Genomic DNA, 27,738 nt, shown 5'->3' on the forward strand with positions numbered 1-27,738 from the left:
ACGGTTGATATAAGGACAGGGAGATCACTCAACAATTATCGTCATGGCCAAAACAGACTCAGCACAGGGAGATTAATGTAATTTATTAACTAACAAGCTAGAGCAGTGAGAAACTAAAAACAAACTAAAAACACCTTCGCCCCACCCACCCTCTTCCACCTCCACCCCACAAGTGGCGAAGGGGAACAGAGCAGAGAACAGGGCCTGTGGTCAGTCTATGACGCTTCGTAACTGCCGCTCCTTCACAGTCACTCTCTTCCCCTGCTCCAGCATGGGGTCCCTCCCACAAGATGCTGTTCTTCCCAAACTGATCTGTATTGGGTTTGTGTGGCAAGGTTTTGGTAGCGGGGGGCTGCAGGGGCAGCCTCTGTGAGAAGAATCCAGAAGCTGCCCCATGCTAGGTAATGGCCAGTTTCAGCTGGCTCCAAAGAAACCTGCTGCTGGCCAGAGTTAAGCCAATAAGTGATGTTTGTGCCTCTGTGAGAGCAGATTTAAGAAAGGGAAAAAAACTGCTGGGGAACAGCAGCTGGGAGAGTAAGGAGTGAGAAACAGTCCTGCAGACACCAAGGTCACTGCAGAAGGACGGCAGGAGGAGCTCCAGGTGCTGCAGCTGAAGTTCCCCTGTGGCCTGTGGAGAGGCCCCTGGTGGAGCAGGCTGTCCCCCTGCAGCCCATGGGTCCCACACGGAGCAGATCTCCACGCTGCAGCCCGTGGAGGAGCCCCCGGTGGAGCAGGTGGATGTGGCCTGGAGGAGGCTGCGGCCCATGGAGAGCCCCCGCAGGAGCAGGCCCTGGGCCGGAGCTGCAGCCCGTGGAGAGGAGACCATGCAGGAGCAGGGGGTCTGGGGGGAGCTGCTGCCTGTGGGGGACCCGTGCTGGAGCAGTTTGCTCCCAACAGATGGACCCCATGGTATGGACCCGTAATGGAGCAGTTCTTAAAGAACTGTTCGGTGCTGCCTTATCTAACATGGGGCAGCTTCTGGACTCTTCTCACAGAGTCCACCCCTGCATCCCCCTGCTACCAAAACCTTGCCACATAAACCCAACACGCCTTTATGTACAAAGCAAGGATCTGGTCATCAAACATAAAAGAAGGCTTTGGAAGCATGAATCTAAATGAGAAGGCAAGTACGAGCTTGTGTCTACTAACTTTAGAAATCTTCTGGTAGGCTGTTCTAAAAGTCTGAAGCTCAGCTCAAGACTTTCAGGTTTGCAGAACTGCCATTACTTATCACTAATTTGAAACTCATTACATCAGAGGAAGGTGTTGGGAGGAATGGGTTAAAAGTGGAAGATTAGGAAGGAGGATGGGATCAGAATGGAAGACTGGTGAGGAGGATTGTAAATATGATCAAGTGACCTTGCAGCTGGGAATGCTTAAAGTCTAGGTAGTGGTAACGTAGAAAAGCACATACATTGTACATACTGCTGTTTATGCTCTGTGTGTTTGGCAAGTAGCACATATGTATTTAGCTAACAGCTGTTTGGTAGACTCAGAGGTGCCCTATCAGACACGCTTGAGCTCCCAGCCTTGGTATAGAGAAGATCAAAGAAGTACAGTGAGGATCACAGCACAGTGGTATAAACTGTTCCTGTGCGTACCCTTGATAAACAGGTGTAAACAGCAGGCTGGTGATCTAGCATGAACTGAGCTTAGCAGTGCCTGTGTCCCTAGATGTGTGCATGTGTCCGTGTGTTGCTTCAGAGATCCCCCAGTTGGTGAGGTAATGAAAATAAATCTACAGTTTGCATTTTAGCCATGAGCCTGTGGTTGTTCCTGCTGCCTGTGCTGACTCACACAGAAGAAAACAAAATATTGAAGATAATGTGATAAATTATTTCAAATTCAATTTTTAGTTCACTGAGCTAAAATTAGATTACAATGAGCAACAATCCAGCCACTATTTGGGGTAGTTTTCTTTTCATTTTATTGTTCTCTAAAGGCATTATTCACACATTCCGATGATACCAGAAGTACAGAACACCGAATTAATAGCAGGCCATTTCCTGAAGTAGTTTGTTCTTCTAAAAAGAAGAAAAAAAATATATCTTCAGAGCAGGAAGGGAGATGAATAGATGTTAAAGCCACTTGCACATGAGGTTTTCTGGAGAATGAAAATACTCTTCAACTACAAGGTATCCCCAGGATAATGCCATCTTAATGTCGTATTGGAGATAGTCATTTCAGTGATACATACTTAATATGCAGGTACCTCTTAAGGCAAAGGTCTAATCCAGTAAAAACATTCAGTAATCCACCTATCTGAAACAGTTCAGATTTTGATACTCAGGTTTGCCTCTTATTTCAGGTCAAAATTTATTAAACATTGACCAGGGATCTCTCCTGCCATTTCAAGTAAATAGATATCTTGATTTCTCCTTTGAAAAATCTCATATAAATACTGAAGTGATGTGAAATGTGAACACACTGGTAGGTGGAATGTGTACATATCTCCTGTCAAAAGTTTATTAATAAAGTTCCTTTCCCAGTGTTGACAAATTAGGAAATACAAAGTTCAAAGTTTGGTGTCTTAAGACTACACCTATATTGGGAGAAGAACTCATTGAGAGCAATCCTGCAGAGAAGGACTTGGGGATTCTGGTGGATGAAAAGCTTGACATGAGCCAGCAGTGCATACTTGTAGTCCAGAAGGCCAACTGCATCCTGGGCTACATCAAAAGAGAAGTGGCCAGCTGGATGAGGGAGGTGATTGTCCCTCTCTAAGTACTAAGTACTCCAAGTGGGGCCCATGTGAGGGGTGTGGGGTCCCCAGCACATGAAGGATGTTGACCTGTTAGAATGGGTCCAGAGGAGGACCGTGAATATGATCAGAGGGCTGGAGCACCTCTCATGAAGATAGGCTGAGAGAGCTGGGGCTGCTCAGCCTACAGAAAAGAGAAAGCTCCATGGTGACTTCATTGCACCTTTTCAGTACATAAAGGGAGCTAATAAAAAAGATGGAGAGTGAGTTTTTGCTCAGTTAGACAATGACAGGACAAGGGAAAATGGTTTTAAACTAAAAGAGGGGAGATTTAGATTAGAGGTTAGCAGGAAATTCTTCACTCAGAGGGTGGTGAGGCACTTGAACAGGTTGCCCAGAGGTGCCGTGGATGCCCCATCCCTGAAGGTGTTCAAGGCCAGGCTGGATGGGCCTTGGCCAAACAGATCTAGTGGGTGGCATTCCTGCCCATGGCAGGCGGGGTTGGAACTAGATGATCTTCAAGGTCCCTTCCAACCCTAGCCATTCTGTGATTCTATGATACCATCATATAGCACATACAGAACAGCCAGACCCAATCCGCAAGGGTTTATGAAAGGCAGGTCCTGCTTGACTAACCTGATTTCCTTCTGTGACAAGGTGACTCACTTAGTAGATGAGGGAAAGACTGTGGATGTTGCTTACCTCGACCTTGGTAAAGCTTTTGACAGTTTTCCACAACATTCTCTTGGAGAAACTGGCTACTTATGGCTTGGATGGGCATACAGTTCTCTGGGTAAAAATTTAGCGGGGTGGCTGGGCCCAAAAAGCTGTGGTGAATGGAAATAAATCCAGTTGGCAGCCAGTCACAGAAGTGTTTTCCCCCAGTGCTCAGTACCATGGCCAGTTCACTTCAATATCTTTGTCAGTGATCTGGATGAGGGGATCGAGTACACCCTCAGTAGGTTTACAGATGACATCAAGTTAGGCAAGAATGTTGAGCTGCTTGAAGGTAGGAAGGCTCTGCAGAGGGATCTAGATAGGCTGGATCAATGGTCCAGGACAAACTGTATGATGTTCAACAAGGCTAACTGCTTTTTGCTGCACTTGGGTCACAACAATCCCATGCAAAGCTACAGGCCTGGGGAAGAGCGGCTGGAAAGTTGCCTGGCATAAAAGGACCTTGGGATATTGGTCAACAGCCAGATGAATATGAGACAGCAATGTGCCCAGGTGACCAAGAAAGCCCACAGTGTCCTTGCTTGTATCAGAAACAGTGTGGCCAGCAGTACTATAGAAGTGATTGTCCCCCTGTAGTCAGTGAGACTGCATCTCGAATACTGTGTTTAGATTTGGGCCCCTCACTACAAGAAAGACATTGAAGTGCAGGAGTGCATCCAAAGGAGGGCAACAAAGCTGGTGAAGGGTCTAGAGAACAAGTCTACAGTGGCTGAGGGAACTGGGGTTATTTAGCCTAGAGAAAAGGAGGCTGAGGGGAGACCTTATTGCTCTCAACAACTACCTCAAAGGAGGTTGTACTGGATTGGGGGTTGCTCTCTTCTCCCAGGCAACAAGCAACAGGAAAGGAGGAAATGGCCTCAAGTTGCACGAGGGGAAGTTTAGGTTGGATATTAGGAAAAAATCTTCACTGAAACCGTTGTGAAGTATTGGAACAGGCTGCCCAGGCAAGTGGTTGGATCACCATCCCTGGAGGTATTTGAAAGATGTGCAGATGTGGTGCATGGGGACATGCTTTAGGAGACTCGTCAGTGCTAGGTTAACAGTTAGACTTTATGACCTTAGAGGTCTTTTTGAACCTAAATGATACTATGATTCTACCCTGTACCTGCTTCCACCAAAGGGCCAAGAGTATGTTCCTTTGCATGCCAACTATCAACAATTTTGTTAACGGAACACTGGTTTCAAAGCTTGTTTCATATACACATGCATCCAGTTCTTTGTTGATTTATCACTTCTACTAATTTTGCTATTTTCACATAGGGTTTATAAATGGAGACATGCAAGGTTCGTGCCTAATGACACAATCCACTGACAGCTGAAATCATAAGGCCTGATTGAACCAACTATTCACTGAAAGCAAACCTGTTTTGAGATCAGATTTTTAAGGAAGTCTGAAAATGACTGTGTGGTTTTTTTTTGGGTTTTGGTTTGTTTTTTGTATTTTAGCATTACTACTTATGAAATAGCAAATGTATGGATAAATTCTTGCACAAGTACCACATATAACACCTAATGGAAGATATAAAACAGTCTAACCATTGGGTAAATACAGCTCCCAGATTCTATTTTTCATGGCTGTCAATTGTAACTCTCCTACGTGTCAGGACAATATTCTTCCTGGTAGCACACAATGGTGGATTTAAAATATTTAGAGCACCATGAAAATGCTACATTCTCTGAGTTACTAATGTTTGGCAAGTTTCTGCTGTTCCTTACAATGCTGATGTCCTTGACAAGCAACATGTGCCTGCAAGCCTAAGAATTTTTCTACATCAGCAGACGAGGTAAGGAAGGAATGTGAAGGAAAGAAGGATACCTCTTCTGCTTCTCAAGCGTTACTCAAGAAGAGCCTATTGATTCAGATCTCCAAAGACCTTTGTGAAAAACAACAACAAAACAACAACAAACCTGTCTTCCCTTGATTTAGGAAGTGGACTGGAAGAGATCTCAATTTGGATCAATATAACCTGTTGCCAACTAATCTTATTGAGCATAGTGAGGTGTTATACAACCCAAGTTTTCTTTAAAGGATGTGCTAAGCTCCCACAGCATTTCCTCTTCTGTCACCCAAAGAGGCCATATAGTTGGGCTTGCAAGCACCAAGAAAGAGAATAAGCCCATGGAAGAACTGATTTTTTGACGAGCAGCAAATTGGAGCTCTGCAAATATCAAAGGAAACTAGGTCATCACCATCACTTATTTTTTAGCTTCATGCATGCGGTTCACCAATAAATAGTGCTTATGATGCATTTGCTTGTTTTATCAAGGTATACCGAAGATACAATGATAAAAGATTTTATGAAGAGATTCCTTAGCTATCAGTACACATCATACACAAATGCTACCTTCCTGTAGGCCTGACAGACATGGCTTTTGGAAAACAGGAATCAGGATATCTTTATTGCCTAGGAGCTACTTTAACACTGAGTGGGATCACAAAACTTAGCTACTGAAAAAATAAATCCAAACAAAAGGTCAGAGGTCTACAGATTTTATAGAAATCATTAAAAAACAATTAAACTCACCCTCAGCTATGCCTTCTTCTGTAATGCAAGCCCCAAATCTACCATTCTCATATTGTCGTTTCTCCTCCTTTACTTCTTCAGGTATCCTACTATCCTCATATTCTCAGCAAATGGCATTAAACCCAAGCTTTGTTCCACACCCCATCTCATTTATAATCTTCAAGGAAGATGTCTGAACACAGAATAGAAATCACTTTCTTCATGTCTTTAATATCTTCTCTTTCTTTTGAAAATGCCCTGTCTTTTCCACAGACTTCAGTTGAGTTCTGACCCTTTCTCTAAAATATCTGAAAATCCTGAAAAAGTATCTCGGGTTGTCTTCTGTCATAACCTTGTACTAAAATTCCTGTGTACAAAGAGTGCTTTAGAAAGGCAAATTGGTTAGTTATTTTCACCACCTGTACCTGTATTATTACTATTTCTTATAAATGGGTTCCACTTGTGCCTAATATACAGAGAATTTTCCTTTATATCACAAGGTGCCATGTGACATATGGACCTCCTACTTCTACCTTCTCAGAAAGCTTCCATCTTCATTGAAAGAGTTGCTGAAACCTGCAATGTGAAAACAAGCACATTCATTCCCTGCTTATGCTGCAGAGAATTAAATCCCAGTCACACCTGGCCAAATCTGCTGAAGACAACAAAGTTGACAAATGTCAAAAAAAAAATATTTCAAGACTATTTTTCCTATAGAAGAGGAAGACAATAGAGTTGAATTCTTAGGGAACATGAGTGCTCAAGGTTGGCAATTAGGATCATAAATAAACAACGTTACTTTGGGAGTTAGTGTAATTCATTCAGTGGATGATGAACACAGAGCTCATATATCATTTGCTTTACCTGTTTGTTTTAGCCTGGCAAAACACAATAGTATTTATTTTTTTGTCTACAGCACTCTTCCATATCTCTTTGGAAAAGCAGACAACTTCAAGCAAATTTTCCTGATCAACTCATCCATTTGCCCTTGTAAACTCAAAAACATAATACTTGGAGTTTAAGTCTTTCCTCCTCTCCACTGTAAAATCTTCTGTTGGGTCCTCTGAAATTTCCTTGCATTACCCCTAACTGTCCTTTTCCCCATGCAACTTCTTACACAAACCTTCAGACTCTCTAGCTTTTACTTAAGCAGTTCTACACATTTTTGATATTTCCAGGTCCCACTGCTCTGAATCCAGCTCTTGCAGAAGGCTGCTACCTATCTTTTCACAGGTACATGGCAGCCTCATCACATCACCTTTATCCTCATATATCTGTTAGCTCTTATAATGTCCATATTTCATCAAAAATTCTACTTGCTTTTAAAAGTCTTCAGGGACAACATTTGAGTCTCTGCTGTCTTTGTCCCTTCATCTTTTTGCTAGAAATGCAACAACTGCCTGAATGAATAGGTTCAGAACAGTATAGCTCTGGCAACAGACATTATTACATGCCTCAGTTGAAGGTATAAGGAAAAAATGGACAGGCAGTTACAGCTGTGCACAGAGTATTTTTTTTTTCACAGTCCTTTAAATGAAAAACTGACTTCTGTCCTGAGGCATGAGATGAAGCAGTTGTTTACCATGATGAATATACTTGAAGATGTGATTTATTTATTTATTTATTTTTGATTTTTGAATAATAAGGTGATTGGCTTTTAAGTTCTGTGGTTTCTCTTTGTCAAGTTCTCCTTTTCCAAAAAGCAATTTCATAATAGCCTTTCTTCATGCAGTTTGTGCTATCCGTAATGGCCTCCTAACATCTTTCCACATATCCTGACCCTTCTGTAACTATTCACCCTCAGCACTTAACACATGAGCTGAAAGTAATTCCCTTTTCTCTTGTCTCACCTGTGGGATAGTTTTTTCCTTCTGGTAACTTGCCTCAGTGAATATGTCATATTATTACTATCCAAACAGTTTTCAGGTAACTTTTGCTATAAAAGGTTGACTTATTTAAAAAATGAAATCTTATATTAAGGAATATGCCAGCCCTTGTTATTCTATCTTGAAAAACATAGTCACTGAAGAGTAGGAACATCATAATCAGACCATCACTGAAAATGTGATTGTGTAACTAGAGGATTCTATCATACTTTGAATCAGGGTTAGCAGACTGTTAGGGATAAGGAGAGTCTTAGATCAACAGTGTTTTGGAGACAAAAACGAAGAGCAAATAGGTAGCAGGGAAAAAGACAAGAAAAGAAGAAATAAAGAAAAAAAAGAAATAAATAGAAAGAGAGAAGAAGAGGAGGGGAGGGGAGGGGAGGGGAGGGAAGGGGAGGGGAGGGGAGGGGAGGCGAGAAAATAACTATTCCAGGGCATAATATTGCCTAAGGTATCTCTAACAAAGAGGCAGAGTGTGGGGAAGTGTATTTTTTGGATCAGCAAATGAAAGAACACAGAGAACTCTGACTGCTGTGTGATTAAGTACAACATTCAGAAGCTGCCAGCACTGAAGGGTCTTTCTTTTGCCACCTTTAATTTAATAGAAACCAAATTTATGATATGGCCATCTTTCTCCAATTTGCTTTCTTTCACCCTTCATGCCCTTCTGTCCCTCCTTGTCTCTTCGAGAACATTAAGGACCTGAAATGTTCATCTTTGTTTGTGCAATAATAATTGTTAAAATAATAATAACGACAAAAATAACCTAAAGCTGAAAAGCTCCTGAGGGGATTGAAGGGAGGGGGCAGGGATGAGAAAAGGCTGCATGACAGAGAAAGCAGGGCCTTGTTAATATGAGCTGTCACTGTGAATTGAGGGTGGCTCATCTCAAGCACACTCCTAGCGATCTCATGGAAGAGCAAGAAAAAAAAATGCAAACACAAAAGCAAGCCTTCCCTTAGACAATGCTGTTTCAGAACTCTGGCCTCCTGTCATTGAAGACTGCTTCAATGCACAAGAAACTCACCTTGGAGAGAGACATCCAAGAAACCTAACATGCTTAGACACACTAAGAGACACCTAGAGGAATAGGAGCGGTCTGAAAAGTCAAACAAAACCAGAAGAGAGCAGATTGGCTGACTCTAGGCAGGAGGGGAAAGAAGTTGCTCAATTAAATTACCCCAGAAATAGATGAAGAAGTCATACATAAGAAGCATGAAGAAAATGAATTGTTCAGGGTGTTAATAGAACACCTGCCTATCTGCAGCAGAAGCCAAAGGATCTGCCTGAAATTACCATATGAATTACCAAGCCATATCTTTTACTGTAAACAAAAATTGACCACCCACTTGCAGCCAGACTCCTAAGGGGACTAGGTATCCTATCATATACATGCTCAATGTCTTTCAGGTAATGAATGGTTCGAAGGGAAGAAACAGACTTTGTTAAACCACTGGCATTTGCTAGCAGTAGGAAGTTGTTGGCGTGTGTATATGCTCCCTTACTTTCCATAGCAAAGAAGAAACAGAAATCAAAAGACGTGATTTAACCAAGATCACAATTTCACATCCAACCCTGCAGCATTTCTTTTGAGCTTTACTGTTTTTGCAGGGGTCTCTGCATCTTCAGTGTGGAATCTAATTATGGTTTTATTTAACAGTTACACTTCTCTAAATGTTTACAGACATTTTCTGTCACTCAGTTCAAATTGTTCCCCCTTTTTCTCCTCCTTACCACATTGCTCCTCATTATATCCTCTTAACCAAGCTGTATAAAACTCCTCTCCATACATGCTTTTACATGCTTATAAAGAAGAACACATGCCCAATCTCTCACTGTTGACATTTAGCAGAACCATATGCATGTAGTTCTCTCCAGCTGCTTCTGTAAGTCAGTCCGTGTACAGGATATTTACAGAAATACAGAATTTACTTGATTCTATTCTTTCTTTTCTTCCATATATAAATCTTCTGTATTCTATCAATCAGTCTGACCTTCTCTACAATCCTTTTATCTCTCCCTTTCTTCTGACTGCCCACACATACTATTAGTACTTTAGTTCCTAGTCATCCTTCTGACTTAGGTCCTAGCTACAAGGATCACAACACTTTTGTGAAAACTGCAAGACATTTAAAAAATTCTGCCATGTAAAAGACAAAAAAATCTTTCTTTCCTATTGACAGAAGAAAAATATTTCAAGACCATTTATCAAAACAGCAAGGTTAAAAAGGCAGTAACAAAGTACAAGTAAACACAAAACATGTAGAAGAACCTAGAGCAGCTCCAATAAAATAGCTATGGAGATTGTTTCTGGATCCTTTGTCAAAATTCAGTTTAAAATCTCCCTAAGAACTTTAAGAACTGTAGTTTTCATATTCATTTATGACTCACTCAGCTACATGGTATTAACATGTGCTATCCCAGGGTCATGTGTATTTAGGTGATGAGTAAATATTATTATGTATATTCTTTCTTGTTATACAGTGCCTATCTTTATTCTTTATCTGTATCTTCATCTTTAGACAGTGCCTATCTGTCAATTTTCTACCTCCTTACTTTAATAAGCAGGAATGCAAAAGGTGAACAGATTTGATGAAACACAAAACTACTTTTTTTGAGTATGAAGTTGTAGAATAATTGCTGGAAGTGACTTATTGAGACTAAAGGTATGTGCACATCTTAAAGGAAGGTATGGCGTTGAGGAAACTTCCAAGGTGAGATATAGTAGATATGCAAAGGACCTGTTCCGTGATAGTCCCCTTGGCAACACAACCTGCAGCCTTAGATATTAGCAACAAGAGGGGAGCTTGGTGTTCTGTCTCTAAAAGAAATCACATGGAGGGTGGAGCAGAGTGGAGACACTGTGTCCAGGCTCTGTGATATCACCACAGGGATGAGGAACTTCATGGTACTATGGAACTGATAAAGTGCATAGCCAGCCCAGAGCCAGTTGTTTTCCATTTTTTGTCAAAATCATGTCCTCTAGGTGAACTTTGCTCATTATAATCTCATTATAATAGAATCTTAGAACCCAAAGAACCTGTGCTCCTGTTGCTTCAATAAACTTCACCGGTCATTAATCTACTCAACTGAAGGTCTATCGCACTATTTGTGCAGCCAGGATCATGGTAATTCAATATACGGAATGTGACTGGACTTATAGTGCCAAATTGGGCATCACTCAGAATCTAAGCCCAAATGCCCCCAGCCCCTTTGATATCTGAGGACAAGCTGGAATGCAAGGTGATTTAGTTCCTGTCAAACTTCTTTATCCTTTAATGAAACAGAACTGAAATGAGGGAAATGGAAGGTGGTGTACAGGAACAACAGAAGGTGGAAAAGCAGAGTAACTCAGAACATAGACAAAAAAGAAAAGTGAAGAGGTGAAAAATGCTAGAAATACTCTATAAAAGTATAAGAAGATGAAATGGAGAAGAGTAGGATGTAGAGAAGGTGTAGAGAAGATGAAAAAAAATTAAGAAATGCTCTCTAAGAGCTGCTGTGGCAAGCTAATGCTCAGAAAATCTGCATCAAGCCCTGATCGTGTCTCCCATCTTGCACAATGAAGCTACATGCTTTCTCTGAGCCACAGAGCTACATCTCCCATTGCTATATTCTCCAGGGCAGATTCTGCCTCAACAACTCCTCTCCATGTACAAGTACATCAGCTGATAAACTCATTATTTTCTGCCAAGAGGAAAGAAAGGAAAGCCCACTCAACAGAAAGCAAGAAAGAGAAGGGCAGACGTGAAATCATGGAACTGGCACGTTAAGATAAAAAGCAGGCACAACACAGAAAGCTTCAGGATGTAAAACATAAAAGCAAATCAAATGAGAGACAGACATGGAAATTTTGGTTCTCAGATAGAAGGGGTTCCTCACCTGACTGGCTGGTGCTAACATTGATGGTGGCATAATGGGGTGCTTCTGAACTCAACTCAGTCACCAAGTTGACAGCCTGGATCTCAAAGGTGTACTGCACACGGGCCAGCAGGTTGGAGACCTGCACACGACTTTCTGTCAGGCCCATTTGGCGTGGTTCAAATTGTACACTGTCTCCACAGCGCACACAGGGTCCTGGAGAACCTGTTGGACAAACTTTGCAGATGACATTGAAGAAAACATCCTTGCGGCCACCCAGATCCTTGGGAAGGCGCCAGGTCAGGAGAACGTTGGAGCCAACAATTTCATAGCTAAGGTCACGGGGAGCAGAGGGAACACCTAGAAGACAGAATGAAAGATAAAAATTCTATGAAAGAATGAGAAGAAGTGGAGGAGTGAAGAAGACAAAGAAGGGGGGAAAAACAGAAGAACAAGTTACTTTTTCTTCTTCTTTCTCTTCTCTAGCTGTTTCTCTGTACAAGGTTAAGAAAAACATATTCTTTGCTACATCATATACACATACACGCTGGAGCAGCCACACTAACACATTTTAGGGACACAAAATTGACAAGAAAGGTCTTTGTTTCAAGAGTGTGACTTTCATTTTTCCCTAAAAGAATAGCCAGTGTTTAAGAAACCTCCAAGCCTTTGAAATACTGAGTTTTGCACCTTAATAAAGATTTGTCTAATGAGACCTCTAGATCTCTCCTTTGGCACCTAATACCTCTGAATTCTCCCAGACCCTAGTTAGACTGTTCCATCAGTTGCGGGAGCTGAACCCCACTTACCCTACAGTTATTCCTGCTACAAGCCAGGCATCAGGAATAAAATCTGGCAGCAGAAAAAACAGCTCATTCTGTGCATTTGCCACTTGCCCTGTCAGAGACAGTGAAGAGAAGGCAGAAAATGCAGAGGGTGAGAAGATTACATGGGGATAAGAATGGGACAAGACATTGGAAGCTAGACAGTGAAAAGCTCAGAAAGGTAGAAATAAGTAGCAGAGTTGCACTGTTCAACTTAGGCATGAAGATGATGTGATCACCGAGGCGATCACCAAGGTGATCGGCTCCAGGGCAGACACGTTCTGCAACGGAGCAGGGGGTCGCGGTGTGCAGGGGGTTCCCTACATCCAGGCCCCTCAAGGTAGCCAAGAGCACCCCTCCTCTGTTGTACAAAGGCAGCCCCTGGGGAGTGCCAGTGACCATGAGTACGGTGGTGGTGTGGCTCTCTATATTACAGAGTGTTTCAATGTTGTTGAACTCAGGGTTGTGAATGATAATATAGAGTCCCTATGGATAAGGATCAGGGGGATGGTCAACAAGGCGGACATCCTGGTGGGGGTCTGTTATAGACCGCCAAACCAGGATGAAGAAATGGATGAGGCATTCTACAAGCAACTGGTGAAGTTGCGCAATCACCAGCACTTGTTCTCATGGGGAACGTTAACTTCCTGGACATATTCTGGAAAGACGAGGCAGGCAACTCGGGGAGAGTACAAGGACGTTGCCAGAGTATGCAGAAAGAAAATCCGAAAGGCTAAAGCCCAGAACAGGCTCAACTTAGCCACTATGGTTAAGGATAACAAAAAGTGTTTTTGCAAATATAATAATGGTAGGAGGACATCCAAGGAGAATCTCCATCCTACACTGGACGTAGGGGGAACATGACTACTACAGATAAGGAAAAGGCTGAGGATCTTAATGCCTTTTTTATATCTGTCTTCACTAGCCAGATCACTTATCTTTGGGAGTACTCAGCCTCACAACCTGGAAGTCTGGGATGGGGAGCAGAAGAGACCCCCCACAGTTCAGGTTGAAACAGTTGAGACCTGCTGCTCCACCTGGACTGTCGCAAGTCCATGGGGCCAGATGGGATCCACCTGAGGGTGCTGAGGGAGCTGGTGGATGTGATTGCCAAGCCGCTTTCCATCATCTATCAGCAGTCTATCAGTGGAGAGGTCCCGGATGACTGAAGTCTTGATAATGTGATGCCCATTTAAAAGAAGGGCCGTACGGAGGAGCCGTGGAACTACAGGCCTGTCAGCCTGACCTCGGTGCCAGGAAAGGTGATGGAACAGGTCATCTTGAATGCAATCACACAGAATAAGCGGGATCACCGGGGGATCAGTCCTGGTCAGCATGGTTTCATGAAAGGCAAGTCCTGCCTGACCAACCTCATCTCCTTCTATGACCAGGTAACCCACCTGGTGGATGAGGGAAAGGCTGTTGACATAGTCTACCTAGACTTCAGCAACGCCTTTGACACAGTCTCCCATAGTATTCTCCTGGAGAAGCTGGCAGCCTGTGGTTTGGACTGGTACACTCTTCTCTGGGTTAAAAACTGACTGTACAGCCAGGTCCAGAGAGTAGTGGTGGACGGAGTGAAATCCAGCTGGTGACCGGTCGCCAATGGTGTTCCCCAGGGGACGGTGTTGGGGTCCATCCTCTTTAATATCTTCATTGATGATTTGGATGAGGGAATTGAGCACACCCTCAGTAAGTTTGCAGACAACACCAAGTTGGGGGGAAGTGTCAATCTGCTGGAGGATAGGAAGGCCCTGCAGAGGGACCTGGAGAGGTTAGATACATGGGCAGAGGCCAGTGGGATGAGGTTCAACATGGCTAAGTGCTGGGTCCTGCACTTTGGCCACAACAACCCCATGCAATGCTACAGGCTTGGTGCAGAGTGGCTGGAAAACTGTGCAGAGGAAAGGGATCTGGGGGTGCTAGTCAATGCTCACCTGAACATGAGCTGACAGTGTGCCCAGGTGGCCAATAAGGCCAATAGCATCCTGGCTTCTATTGGAATAGTGTAGCCAGCAGGATTAGGGAGGTGATTGTCCGCCTGTGCTCTGCTCTGGTGAGGCCGCACCTCGAGTACTGTCTTCAGTTTTGGGTCCCTCACTACAAGAAAGACATCGAGGCCATACAGCGTGTCAAGAGAAGGGCTATGAAGCTGGAAAAGGGCCTGAAACACAAGTCCTATGAGGAGCAGCTGAAGCAACCGGGGTTGTTTAGTGTGGAGAAGAGGAGGCTCGGTGGTGACCTTATTGCTCTCTACAACTACCTGAAAGGAAGCTGTGGGGAGCTGGGAATCAGCCTCTTCTCACAGATAACTAGCGATAGGACTAGAGGGAATGACCTGTAGTTGTGCCAGGGGAGGTTCAGGTTGGAAATTAGGAGAAATTTCTTCTCAGAAAGAGTAGCTCAGCATTGGAATAGGTTGCTCAGGGAGGTGGTGAAGTCACCATCCCTGGGAATGTTTAAGGAAAGGCTGGATGTGGTGCTTAGGGACATGGCTTAGTGGGTGACATTGGTGGTAGAGGTATGGTTGGACTGGATGATCTTGGAGGTCTTTTCCATCCTTAATGATTCTATGATTCTATGGAGACAAAGACAGAAAAGGCAGGGATATAGATATTGAGCTCTGTAGCAGGGAGGGGTAAGGGAAACGTGATTTACAGGGCACTTCCCTCCAAAGGCTTCAGTGAAATCCACGAATCCTCATTCTCACTATACCCTTATCATCAGCAAACATCTATGAAACCTATAGACAAAGCCTTTTGTCTGTTTACTATTATCAATGGAAAGGATTATACTTTTTGAATATCTCCACTAGCTGTATCTTCCTGTGGACTCTTATTCCCCCAGAATATGCCAGAAAACTGCACACAAAAGACTGGTTAAAATATGTATTCGTGACAAGATGAAGCAATTTGTATTGTGGTATAGTATTTAATAGCATAATCACATACTAGTTTTCCCTGAGGGTTCTTATTGCAACCAGTGCAAAGGATATATAACTGCTCAGGAAAAAAATGCCTGTGAAGTTAAGATTGCTTGATGTTGTTGAAGATGGATTCTGTGCAGTGTACAAAGCAAGGGATTACAGAAAACAAAACAAAACACATTTCCTAATTTCTGAGTGTTTAACTTCACAGATGTAGAGTGACTGTAAGTTGCTTTAGGACGTGAATTCATTCCTTGTCACTTCGAAAAAATTCATGAGTGACTCTTTATGTATTATTTAAATTAGATTTTGAGTGCTCATCATTAACCCTACTTCATTTTCTGGGGTTAATTACTTGCTTGAACTATTAATGTTCATAATCATTGACTGTGAAAAGTTATAACTGATGAGGTAAGCCAATGAGAAAATTAATCCTTTCCATAAGTACAATTTGAATTCTACATAGTAAATATGGTCTTCACATCTACAGTATGGTCAATTGGTCATGAAAAGAGATGATTTGGAACTCCCGTGAATCATTCAGGCAAATTTTCCCTCATTAACTGTCCTTCTGCCTGCATTCAAACACTCCATTCAAATACTTACCAGTGCAGGGAGCATCAGAATTGTCAGAAGCAGATCGGTAGAAGTGGTTCTGACACACACATTCACTGGAACCTGGCAGCGGAGCATGGCTGTGGGCAGGGCAGAGATGGCAAGGGTCGTCTCCCACAGACACTTTAAAGGAACCAAGGGGACAGGCTAAGGGGAGGAAAACGAGACAGTCAACAGCAGGAAACTCATTATTTCAGATTCCAAAAACAATGCAATCTTATTTACATTTAATTCATTCTGCTACTGTTGGAAGAATTTGTTACACAGATTATCTACTGCAGGTTTCCTTGCTTCATGGCTATACAGACAATACCAGCTCTGGGCTGGAGCATGCGTTGTTAAAGTCACAATTTCAAACTAGTTTATTTTATTCTACACAATAGGTACTTAAATTGATTCATTGTCAGATGAAAGAGAATCAGTCCAGAGACAGCTTTGGCCATCTGAAATAATTGTCTTCTCCTTACTCACCCAAAGAGCATTAGCATTGGAGAAGCCAAAGTGCACAGTCATGAGATCTGTCTGGAAATAGCCATGACCATCCGCACCTCCTTTCCCCCACCCAACACAGCCACAAAAACGGATTTTTTTTATGCTGCCTTAGACAGTTTAATTGCTTAAAGGAATGTAAGATACCATGATTTTTTGATTTTGCATCAAAATGAAGAGCCAGAAAAAAGATATTCAGTCCTAATTGTATTTCTGTAGGTCTGGACACTTCCCAGTAATGGATAGAAGCTTCTTAAACTAGTCAAGTTTAATCTGCAAATGCATAGGACCATGCCTGTGGAAAAAGCTGAAACAAGGGGGGAAATCCAATATTCAGGGAAAGAAAAATAAAGAAAAAAAAAAGGTTAACAATATGGGAGTATAATACATTCTAGGTTCACCAAAGATGCTGTGCTGAATAACATAGCAGAAGGTGCTTGGATCTTGCACTGAAGTAGTAGGATAGAGGTTTTGTAATTTTAATGCAGGTTTTACGTAAGTTTTCTAAAGCTGCTTTTCTATATAAATAGACAGAATTTTTACATGCAACGGACTAACTAGCTCTGGTGAATGTCCTTTCATGGACTGACATTTGTTTAGTTGGTTTCACAATAAAGCACATTTCCAGGGAAGGGGAAGCTTTCAGATAGACCCCAAGTGAATGTTTGATTTCAGAAGACACATGGTAATGCTGCTTTCTCCTTTCAAGAGAAGAACTGTCCTAGCGATTACCATAAGGAGAAGAATCCAAAGGATCGTGAATAGCAAAAAAATTATATTTCAAAGAACTGTGTAAAAGAAGAACATTGTGTGCAGATGTTAACATGAAGTTAGGATATCTTAATGAATATTTTGAAATGGAACACCACACCAGAAGCTAAAGAATTAATCCATCTGGTACTTACTTACTATGACAAAGGAAAGGAGACTTCCACCTCCTATAACAATTATTTGGAAATTATTTCTAACACATATAAGTGTTGAGTGGCCATTTATGCATCTTCCTTAACAAATAAACAACTTCAGAAAAACAAAATAGCTTGCTTATCTGTCCTTCTTATTTGTGTCCAATTCCCTTTGCTTTGGGTTCTCCAAGTCTGTTTGGGAATTTCTGATGTATACTTTGGGCCTGTGGAGATGCAAATCTTAACAAAGCTGAAAAGGTTACAGCCACATTCTGGACATAACAGCCAATATACAATATCTATGGAGTCCTGTCAGCTTTAAGTCTCATATTACTTCATCTTCTCTGTTGGAAGTCTTCTGGCTGCAGAATAACCTCCACGTGTATTGTGACAGAATGTTAAGTCCTGGAACAGTCAGACCATAACAGGGACTTCAATAATGCTGAACCATAGCATTGGGATAGGAGGACACTGAATCTTCCCAACACATGAAAAATGACAACATTCAGTGGGTAATACATTGCAATATAGAATGAAAGGGAGAAGAAGAGATTGCAATTTTGCATATGATGGTAAGTCTGCTCAGCCCTGTTGAGGCCACACCTGTAGTATTGTGTCCAGTTCTGAGCTCCCCAGTACAAGAGAGACATAGAACTACTGGAGTGAGTTCAAAGGAAGGCTGTTAAGATGATTAGAGGACTGGAGCATCTGTCGTACGAGGACATGCTGAAAGAACTGGGCCAATTTAGCCTGGGAAAGAGAAGATTGAGGGGAGACCTCATTCATGTATATAAATATCTGAGGGGAGGGTGTTGAGAGGATGGAGCCGGTCTCTTTTCAGTTGTGCCCAGCAACAGGACGAGAGGCAACAGGCACAAACTGAAGGACAGGAGGTTCCAGCTGAATATGAGGGGGCACTTCTTTACTGTGAGGGTGACAGAGCACTGGAACAGGTTGCCCAGAGAGGTTGCGGAGTCTCCTTTTCTGGAGATATTCAAAACCTGCCTGGATGCCATCCCGCGCAACATGCTCTAGCTGATCCTGCTCGGCAGGGGGGTTGGACTTGATGGTCTTCAGAGGTCCCTTCCAACCTTGGCCATTCTGTGATTCTGTGAAAAGAGCAAGTGCCTTTGCCTTCAGACTTTTATCCAGCAGAAAGTCAAATTATTTTCATACAGAAAGTTCTGTCCCTATGCTCCTATGAGAAAAAATAAAAAGGAAATAAGATTTTTCCACTTTATGAAGTGTATCCCCTTCATTCATTTATTCAGTTTAAGACTCTGCTAACAGTCACAGATGTAGAGTATAATTTTCACATTTCTTGGCAAGTACATCTGTACTGACACTATGAGCATTACCAATGGGAAGTTCTCATTCAACATTATAAATAAATGGTAAATAAATATTTACGATTTTCTTGGGTCTTCTGTATTTATTTCAAATTTGAGAATGCTAAACTGAACATGAATGTTATTGTGGTTTTTGTTTGTTTGTTTTTTTCTTACAAGTAATTCTCATCCATATTTTCTTGCATCAAACTGCTTGCGCAGGGGGATTAGATATGATGACCTCCAGAGGCCTTTTCTAAGCTCAGCCATTCCATGATTCTGTGATTTCTCTTGAACATAGGCAAATTAAAATGTCTGGTCAGATCACTCTGGTCCCGCCTGCTCCACTGTCAGAGTTTTCACCACATATACATGATTGTCAGAGGATGGGGAACAGTGAAAGGGAAAATTCTTGCCACTAGGAAACATCTTATTTCAGATGTTCAGAAGCAAAATGAGAATAGGATTGACAGGACCCCTCTGAGGGAGGAATCTGAAAAAATATGTTCAAACAAGATAAACAAAAAAGCGTAAAAAATCAGTAGGGAAGAGACTCACGTGGTCAGTTCAACCCACATAACAGAAATGGCAGCTGGAGAGCTATTAAGAGGAGTACAGAACAACTTTGGAGGAGAGATCTCTCTGAAGTGGTTATATTGTCTGTTGAAACAAATTAATCACTACCCTGCTCTACATGAACCTATGATCCTATGATCTCATGCTGGTCTTTTCAGGAGAGAGGGCAGATACTGAGAAAGGATCGTGCTTTGAAACCCTTATTTCTGCCCCCAGGGATTTCTACTGTCTAAAGTCAAGAAAACAAAACAAAACAAACAAAACAAACAAACAAAACCCACAGAAAATGAAATCATATAGCATACCTGAAGCTAAGTTGATTTGTAAAGATTAAACATGATTCACATATCCCCTACCTTCCTAATGCAAAGATAATTAGGGAAAAAAAATCAAATCAAAACAAAACAAAAAAAGCAAACAGACTATGACCTAAAATATCTAGTTACTCACATTTTGGCCAATATGGCAGAGGCTAACTTGTCTCCATGATCTCCATGTAGCTAAAGAATAGCCTCATGAATATGGTCAGGGACTACATCTGTCACACACCTGCTTCCATCTGAACTCAGACCCTTGCCTCTGTATCCAGTCAGGGAGATAGTTAAGTTTGTGAGCATCTTCTTCCCTTTCCAAAATTGCCTGAGATACACTGGCTCACTTCACTCAGCTCACAGATAGCAACAACAGTCATTCCCATGACATGTAGCATTTCCTGGCACTGCCTCAGTCCAGTCACTTGACAAAAAAGATATCAAAGGTTAAGTCTGAAGAAAAGAAAAAAAAATCCCTGGCAATCTAAATATGTAAAAGCTACCTTCTTTTAGTCCAGAAGTTATGGTGAGCCTAGGCTGTCTTTCCACAGTGTTCAGCTCTCTTTTGTTTCTGCAGGATTCCCTTCATCACACCATGAGATTTTTCACTTTTCGTGCACCTTATACTCCTCTCTTAATGCAGATCATGACATCACGTTCACTTTCTGTGGTCCTACAATCTCTGCAGACAACTACTGCACTCACTGGAGGCAGTCATAATGAATACCCAAGTTGAAGTGAACCCACCATCACTAAGACTAACACGTATTGCTTTAGTGAACATCACCATCTTAGGACCATCCCAGAGAAAGCCTGAACAAGAGCAGCTTCTCCTGAAACACCTCCACTGTGTGCCTGTAGAAAAACTTCACAAAAAACACAGGCCTTATCACTGTGTCATCCCAAAGGCACCAGTACTTTCCAGGAAAAAAGAGATTTAGTACTAATTGATTGATGGTGTCTAATGTAAGGACAGAGGGTAGCAGAGCTAGCACCTCAAGGGACAGAAAAAGCTGTCACTTCCCATTAAGTCAAGGCTACTGTCCTGGTTCCAGTTAGGACAGAGTTAAGTAGCTCATAGTAGCTGGTAGGGTGCTATGTTTTGGATTAGGATGAGAAGAGCGCTGATAACATGCTGATGTTTTAATTGTTGCAGAGCAGTGTTTACACCAGGCCAAGGACTTTTCGGCTTCTTGCTCTGTCCTGCCAGCGAGCAGGCTGGGGGTGCAGCAGGAGCTGGGAGGGGACAGACCCAGGACAGCTGACCCAAACTGGCCAAAGGGGTATTCCATACCATCTGACGTCATGCTAAACAATATATAGGGGTGGCTGGCCGGGGTGGGGGGGCCGGCTGCTCGGGAATAGGCTGGGCATCGGTCAGCGGGTGGTGAGCAATTGCATTGTGCATCACTTGTTTTCTTACACATTATTATTGTTAATACTATTACCATTATCACTATTATTATTATTATTGTTATTATTATTTTCCTGTCTTAATAAACCGTCTTTATCTCAACTCACAGGCTTCACTTTCCCGTTTCTCTCCCCCCATCCCAGAGAGGGAGGGGGGAGGGTGAGCGAACGGCTGTGTGGTGTTTAGCTGCCAGCCGGGTTAAACCACAACAGCTACTATGAAAGGTGAAGGCATAGTCTGGACTACGCAAGAGCTTTTCTCTCAGTTTGTCTGAGCTATTTTTCACATCTTGGCACTGTGTCAGAATGCCACAACAGTTCAGTTGGTCACAGCTTGTCTCAGAGACGCTGACCTAATTTCCCTCAACTCCACTCTAGAGCACTCTCTTCTGCTTTGCCTGCATTTGCCTGACTGCTCCATGGGGAAAAGTTCCACCTGGGAGGCTGGAGAAGCAGTTTCTGACAGACTTCTAACATCAAAACAGCAGAGAAAAGTTCTGGAATCATGAGGTATGTGTAGGAGGGGACAGAACAAGAACCAAAGAAGACGAGAGAAGAAAAGGCATAAAGAAAAGCTCACTTGGACAATAAGAGCTGACAGTAAAGCTGACAGCATAAAAAAATACAGCAAGGAGAAGGACCAAGGACAGAAAGAAACTTCAACAGAGCTATATGCACCCCCAGTACCATTTTTTAGGGCATGGGATAGACATTAGGGTAACACTTTGACTTTTTGCACCCAGATATGATTTGGAAATGAGATGAGACTTAGGAGAACATTTAGAAGAGCATAAAATCACCCTCCTTTTGACTGAGACAGTCAAACAAGAGTTCTGTGGAGAAAATCTTTCCTCTACTCCTTAGGAGAAAGTCTCCATTTTAAAATGTGTCAGGTTTTTTGACTGTTCTAAAGCAAAACAGGCATGTCTGGGAAAGACTGGTTTTGAGTACAGTGTAGAAAGAGTATTTGTCCAGGTACTAGATCAACAAAGCTTTTTGGTCCATGAGAGGAGAGAAGGTCGATATATAAAAGTAAAGAGCAAGGCTAAAGGGTCATACATCCAGCATGTTGCTGATCCAGAAAACAAGATATACAGGAAAAGCTGTCCAGCTCTTTCACACACATACGTAATTCCCACAGCCACCTTTTCATTACTGACATAGTACAATAGTTGCAGTTGCAGTTACTGACATAGTTCGCGTTGCAGTGTAAGGTAAAGTCAAAGAAACAATACTGCATGGGATTTAACAGTTTTAATCGGATTATTCTCTCCAAGTCACCAATTTGCTTCTGGTTGCTGCCATACTATGAGAGAGAGCACAACAGTATTAGAGGACAACTCCTTGGGGAGGTCAGGTGGAAGGAACTCTTCTAAGGGCAGAAGGAATCTATTGGCTTTGATACTGGTTTTTGATACACTCAATAATCTGAAAATATTTGTCATTTAAATTGTACTTGTAGGATTGAATGAAAGCAGACAGGCCCCTAGAGTTATGGGAATATCTAGCAGATATGCAGTTTTTAAGGATTGCATTGAAATAACTATATCTGTTTTTGGATCCCTCTAAGTTGTTGAAAAACAGGAGCAAGTTCAGCAGAGGGCCACTGAAATAGTTACACAGCTGGAGTACCTGCCCTGTGAAGAACCTGGAGAACAGGAAATCCAGAAGCAGCCTTCCAAAATATGCAAAGACTTTATTAGAAAGATAGAGCCAGGTTCTTCACATCCATGCACAGCAGAAAGATGAGAGACAACAGGCACAAACTGAAACACAAAAAGTTCTGACTGGATATAAGGAAGTCTTTACTACCATGAGGACCATCAAGCACTGGAAAAATTTACTTGGAGAGGTTATGCAGTTTCTATTCCTGGAGATTTTCAAGACCATATTGAAAAAATGCTCTTGAGCAACCTGTCTGACCTTTTCTTGAGCCTGTTTTGAGCAAGAGGTTGGACAAGAGATATACATTCGTACCTGCCCAGATACTACTTTCTTCTCTAATCACTTGGAATATTAACACAAACATTTTACCACTGTTCTGTTACTTCAGTTTAAGATAGTGTTAGTGAGCCTTAGGACATGGTTTTGTTATCCGAAGGTTTGTGCCCAATGCACCTGGCCAAAAGGCACTGAGAATTGGAATCTAAGTGAAGGTCTATTAATTAATTAATTAATTCTGCAGAATCAGATGCTTGATGATCTTTTGCAAAGAAAGCACATTTCTTACTTAAAGTGCCATTATTTATACACACCAAACTTGTGAAATTATCTCTCTAGCTACTTCTGATTCGTTGTTTTAGTTCACCTAGCTTATCTCTATTGAGCATACAGAGGACCGGAGGGGGCGAAGACCAAATCCCATATTTCCATACATTTCCATTTTGGTGGGTGTGGTTTTAAATATACTAGTGACCTTTAATGAGCAAAAGGTCAGTCTGGAATCTTCCTTCAGCTGTTTTCTTAATTCTTGTTTTCTTGCCTTCATCCCTCATCTGTTTTGCTTTTGCTAGCTCAAGACTACCGGTCTCCCTGTTTTCTTCAAGGTCTCCTTGTTTTCTTCAGCTCAGGACTACAGTTTCACATCACTAACTTATCTAATAATGACTAATCCTTGAAAAATCAGACCCTCACCCCTTTACTTGCATTGGATCTATATTGACTGTGTGGTTTCAAAGTGAGTCAATTCACCTGTCTGATCTGTTGGTAAAGTAGTCTAACAGATAAACGCAGGTAAAGAAAAAAAAATTATTTGGCAATTGTCTGTGTTGTCACACTCTGAGGTTGTACAGTCACTAGATTCTGAGAAAAGGGGTGATGGGAAGCCCTAAAGATAAGCAAAATGTCGGCAGGGAATGGATATTCAGCAGATTATAACACCATAATAATCACAGGAAATCATTAAATATTGTTAGGGTTTAGACATATAAGCTGTGTTTTACACTAGTATTTCATCAAAGCAATGATACAGTGTGTGTGCTTGGCTACTATCAGTAAATATAAACTATTTTAAGGTACATTGAATTAAAGCATACTATGTCTACTAATAATAAAAGCTAGGCATCTTTAAAAACATTAACAATATAATAGATTTTAGATTTTGTTTTTTAATTTTCATTAATAGTAACCTCATGCCAATAAGACAAATGCCAAGGACAAAAGAATACTCAAAAACATTGTGTGTGTTTTTTTGCAAGTAAACAAAGGGACAGCCAACTGCCTCTTATGACAGTACCCAAAGTATCTTAGAAAAAAAAAAAAAAAGCACAAATAAGCAGGTTTCCCAAGAAGCTCAGAATTCAATCAAGACACAAAGAGAAGAGTAACAAGACTAAAAAAGAACAGTGGGAAAAATTTAAGTATGACCAAGAATACACATATCAGAAAGATGATTCCTTTCAGTTTGTTTAGAAACACTTAACAGGCCCAAATTTACTTTAAACAGCATTAGATTTCAGGAGAGATTTACATTAGGAATTATCTGTTTCTACAGCAAGAATGAATACTAGATGCGAGAGTATGAAAAATGAACAGAGCATCAAATCTGGCACTGGAGTCAAACCTGGAGGAATGAATGAATATAGGAGTATTTGAGGCATAGTATAGTAATAGTCCCCTAAGTTGATCTAGAGATTTATAGTTTCTACAGCTGGTTAGGTGGGGAAGAGATAGTGGGAAATGAAAGAAACATAAGGAGAGAAGAGTGTGGGTTGCTTTGGTTTTGCTTTATTAAAAAAAGGGGAAACTCAAATCAACTGAGATAAAACAGATTAAGTGACTGAGAACTGTTTCCTGATGAACTGCTGGAAAGAGGCTAGCTGAGTAAGGTAAGAGGCAAAGCTGACAAATTCTTAACTAGTTATACATTGTGAAGAGCATTACAGAATGGGCTGTGTGAAGCAAAAAAGGTGAAATGAGAGGAAAGACTTGGGCTGGGAAAGAAGGGAATATGAGTACAGAGCAATCACTGGATAGAAGGAAAAGCACATGAAAAGTACATGAAAAGCACCAAAATGTGTGCATGTAGCAGAATAAAATTCAGAAGCTGAAGAAAGGAGCAATAAAGAAAAATAATATATAAGTACATAAATCTAGCACAAGATGCCAAGCAGTATTACCAAACAAGAGTTTACTTCAAAGAAGTTTTCTCACTCAGGAGAGACTAAGAGCACTAGGTTTGTTCATTTTAAAGAAGAAAAGGCTGCTGGGGAAATCTAACTGCTGGCATTAACTACCTAATGTGAGGATATAAAGACTGTAGGTGATACCAGTCAATAGCTAGCTCTGTTTTGTATTAAAGAGATAAATATGTTCTTTGAGGAAACGGCAAGATGACCCAGGCCTTAGAGATGTCTAAAGGATGATTAACTGAGGAACTGCTAAACAGGAAGACTATTATGTTGACATTCTTGAGGGAAACATTCTTGAAGGAAATTTATGCTCTTGAATACATCACCAATCAACATAAGGTGAATAGTTGGCTGAAAAACAAAGATTAGGAGTATTCTAATGTGAGCTATCCATGAACTACCTTCATTATAATAGTCAAAAACACATCCCTAGGCTGGGAGACCCCAGCCCAACAATGGACCCTTCCTCTGAGAATGCACAGAATGATTCTGTCATGTCAGCAGTATGCTAACTATGTAACCAATTGGAGGCTAGGGGATTGTACAAACATGTAGATATATTGATAAGTGTGAGAAAAATCTCAATAATTTTCTTCAGACAGGGTCTTCTGTGAAGCTATTTTATTCGCGATTGCAATGGTGGGCATCCTGCAAGCAGGAGCGCACAGTAAAAGTTTATCATAACCTTATATTCCCTATTACCCGACACCTGACTTCTCCCGTTTCCTCATTGGCTGAGTACTACAGGTTCACAACCTACTCGACACACTTCTATACCATATATGTACAATTTTACTTGACCAACCGTTAATTTCTCCTTTTCCTTTTTTTTCCTCCCTCTCTCATGACTAGAGGGCCCATGATTTTTGTTTTTACTGATTTCCTACGGCTTATCCTGTTTTTCTTAGCTATCCTCCTTATTTTGGGACAGTGGGACCTTCCCCTTATCTGCTTAACATACTCCCCACTGCTATGCTGCACAACCACTTTTGAATATGCAAGGTTAGTGGAATTTTCCACTGCAAAAACACCTTCTATTGCAAAAACACAACTTTGTTTCTCACATAAGGGTTTGTATAAAGAGTCGCATGGAAAGTCCTAACGTGTGCCAGCTTTGTGGGAAAACACCTGGTACCGACACTTGCACAATTCTGAAATAAACAGTATCTCAACCCAGTGTGTGAATTGGCTCATTGCACACCAGGTAATGAATCCAAACTTTTTATCAGACAATATAGGTAAAAGGTGGTAGGACATGATGCCACAGACACGAGTTGCAATAATCCCTTGTTCTTATTACAATCTCCTGCTAGATAGGAAAAAGAAATTTCACCATGTCACAAAACATTGGGAACAGTTGCTGAAGGATGTTGTGGAATGTTCATCTTTAGGAATAATGACAACTAGACTAGAATAGACCTCGAGTGACCTAACACACTTTGGTCCTGCTGTGAGAGTGGGGTTTGAGCAGAGGATTTCCACAGGTCCCTGCAACCTAAATTATTATTTGGTTTTGTAGAAAGCATCTTTTAAGTGACTAAGATTTGAAAAAGGTTTATTGTATATATTTTATACTAGCAGTACATGCGTATTTCGTATCAGATTATTGAAGTTTGTGCTTTAACATAAATCTTAACATTTATTTAGGATCCCAGATTTACAAAAAAAAAATAAAAATTAACCAAGCTGGCGAGGAAGGACATCTTTTCATAACACAAAAAATAATCGTTCAATATTCTTCCCATATCAGCCCTCAAACAACTGTGTGCACAGTTATTAGCTCCTGCAATTATCAGTAATACAGTTGAGATTCCTTCTGCAATCAGAAGGGACTGCATGTGGTCACAAGAGACTGGCAATTTTATCCTCTCCAGCTGACTTCTTCATATATTCCTGCATCCTATGAAAGAAGAGCCTATAGCTACTACAGAAGCCAGGCAGATCTATTTCTTCCTTAATACTCCTAGAAACATATAGTGAAAGAAGAGAGGAGAAATAACTGTGTGTGGTGGGTTAATCTTGGCAAACAGACAAATGCTCACCCAGCCACTCCCCTTCTTCAGCAAGACATGGGGAGAAAATAGGATGTGAATGCTTATGGATTGAGGTAAGACAGAGAATTGCTTACTGATTACAATCACAGGCAAAACTGATTTGGCTTGGGGAAAATTAATTTATAGCTGATTAAAACAAATTTGGGTAGTGAGAAAAAAGAAAAAAAAAGAAAAAAAAACCAACAAACATTAAAACAACACCTTTCCACCCCCATCTCCCAAGCTTAACTTAACTCCTTCACTCTTCTACCCCACCTAAGCAGCACAGAGAAGAATGGAGGGTGTGCAGTCAGTGCATAACAGTTTCTCTCTGCAGCTTCTTTCCTCACACACTTTTCCCCTGCCCCAGCATGGACTCTCCACAGGCTGCAGTTCTATCAAAAAATACCTATCTGCTCCAGCATTGAGTCTTCCAAAGGCTGCAGTGTGAGTATCTGCTCTGGCATGGATTCCTCCACAGGCTGCAGAGAATATCTG

General features: G+C 41.5%; 1 protein-coding gene across 9 annotated transcripts in view; it reads right to left on the minus strand.

Moving 5' to 3' along the window:
* EPHB6 (EPH receptor B6) overlaps positions 1-27,738 on the minus strand; it is a 91,860-nt gene that overhangs the window by 24,095 nt on the left and 40,027 nt on the right. For 8 of the 9 annotated variants that reach the window (XM_083827668.1, XM_083827670.1, XM_083827672.1 and 5 more), the window contains 2 exons: positions 16,047-16,202; positions 11,712-12,050 (listed from right to left, as the gene is read on the minus strand). In XM_083827668.1, the coding sequence (XP_083683794.1) occupies positions 11,712-12,050; positions 16,047-16,202 (495 nt within the window). The remainder of the gene's footprint in view (positions 1-11,711; positions 12,051-16,046; positions 16,203-27,738) is intronic. The other variant, XM_083827675.1, reaches the window with a different exon arrangement.

Source organism: Anser anser (genome assembly GCF_964211835.1).
Source record: "Anser anser genome assembly, chromosome: 1".
In the NCBI taxonomy this organism is placed as follows: domain Eukaryota; kingdom Metazoa; phylum Chordata; class Aves; order Anseriformes; family Anatidae; genus Anser; species Anser anser.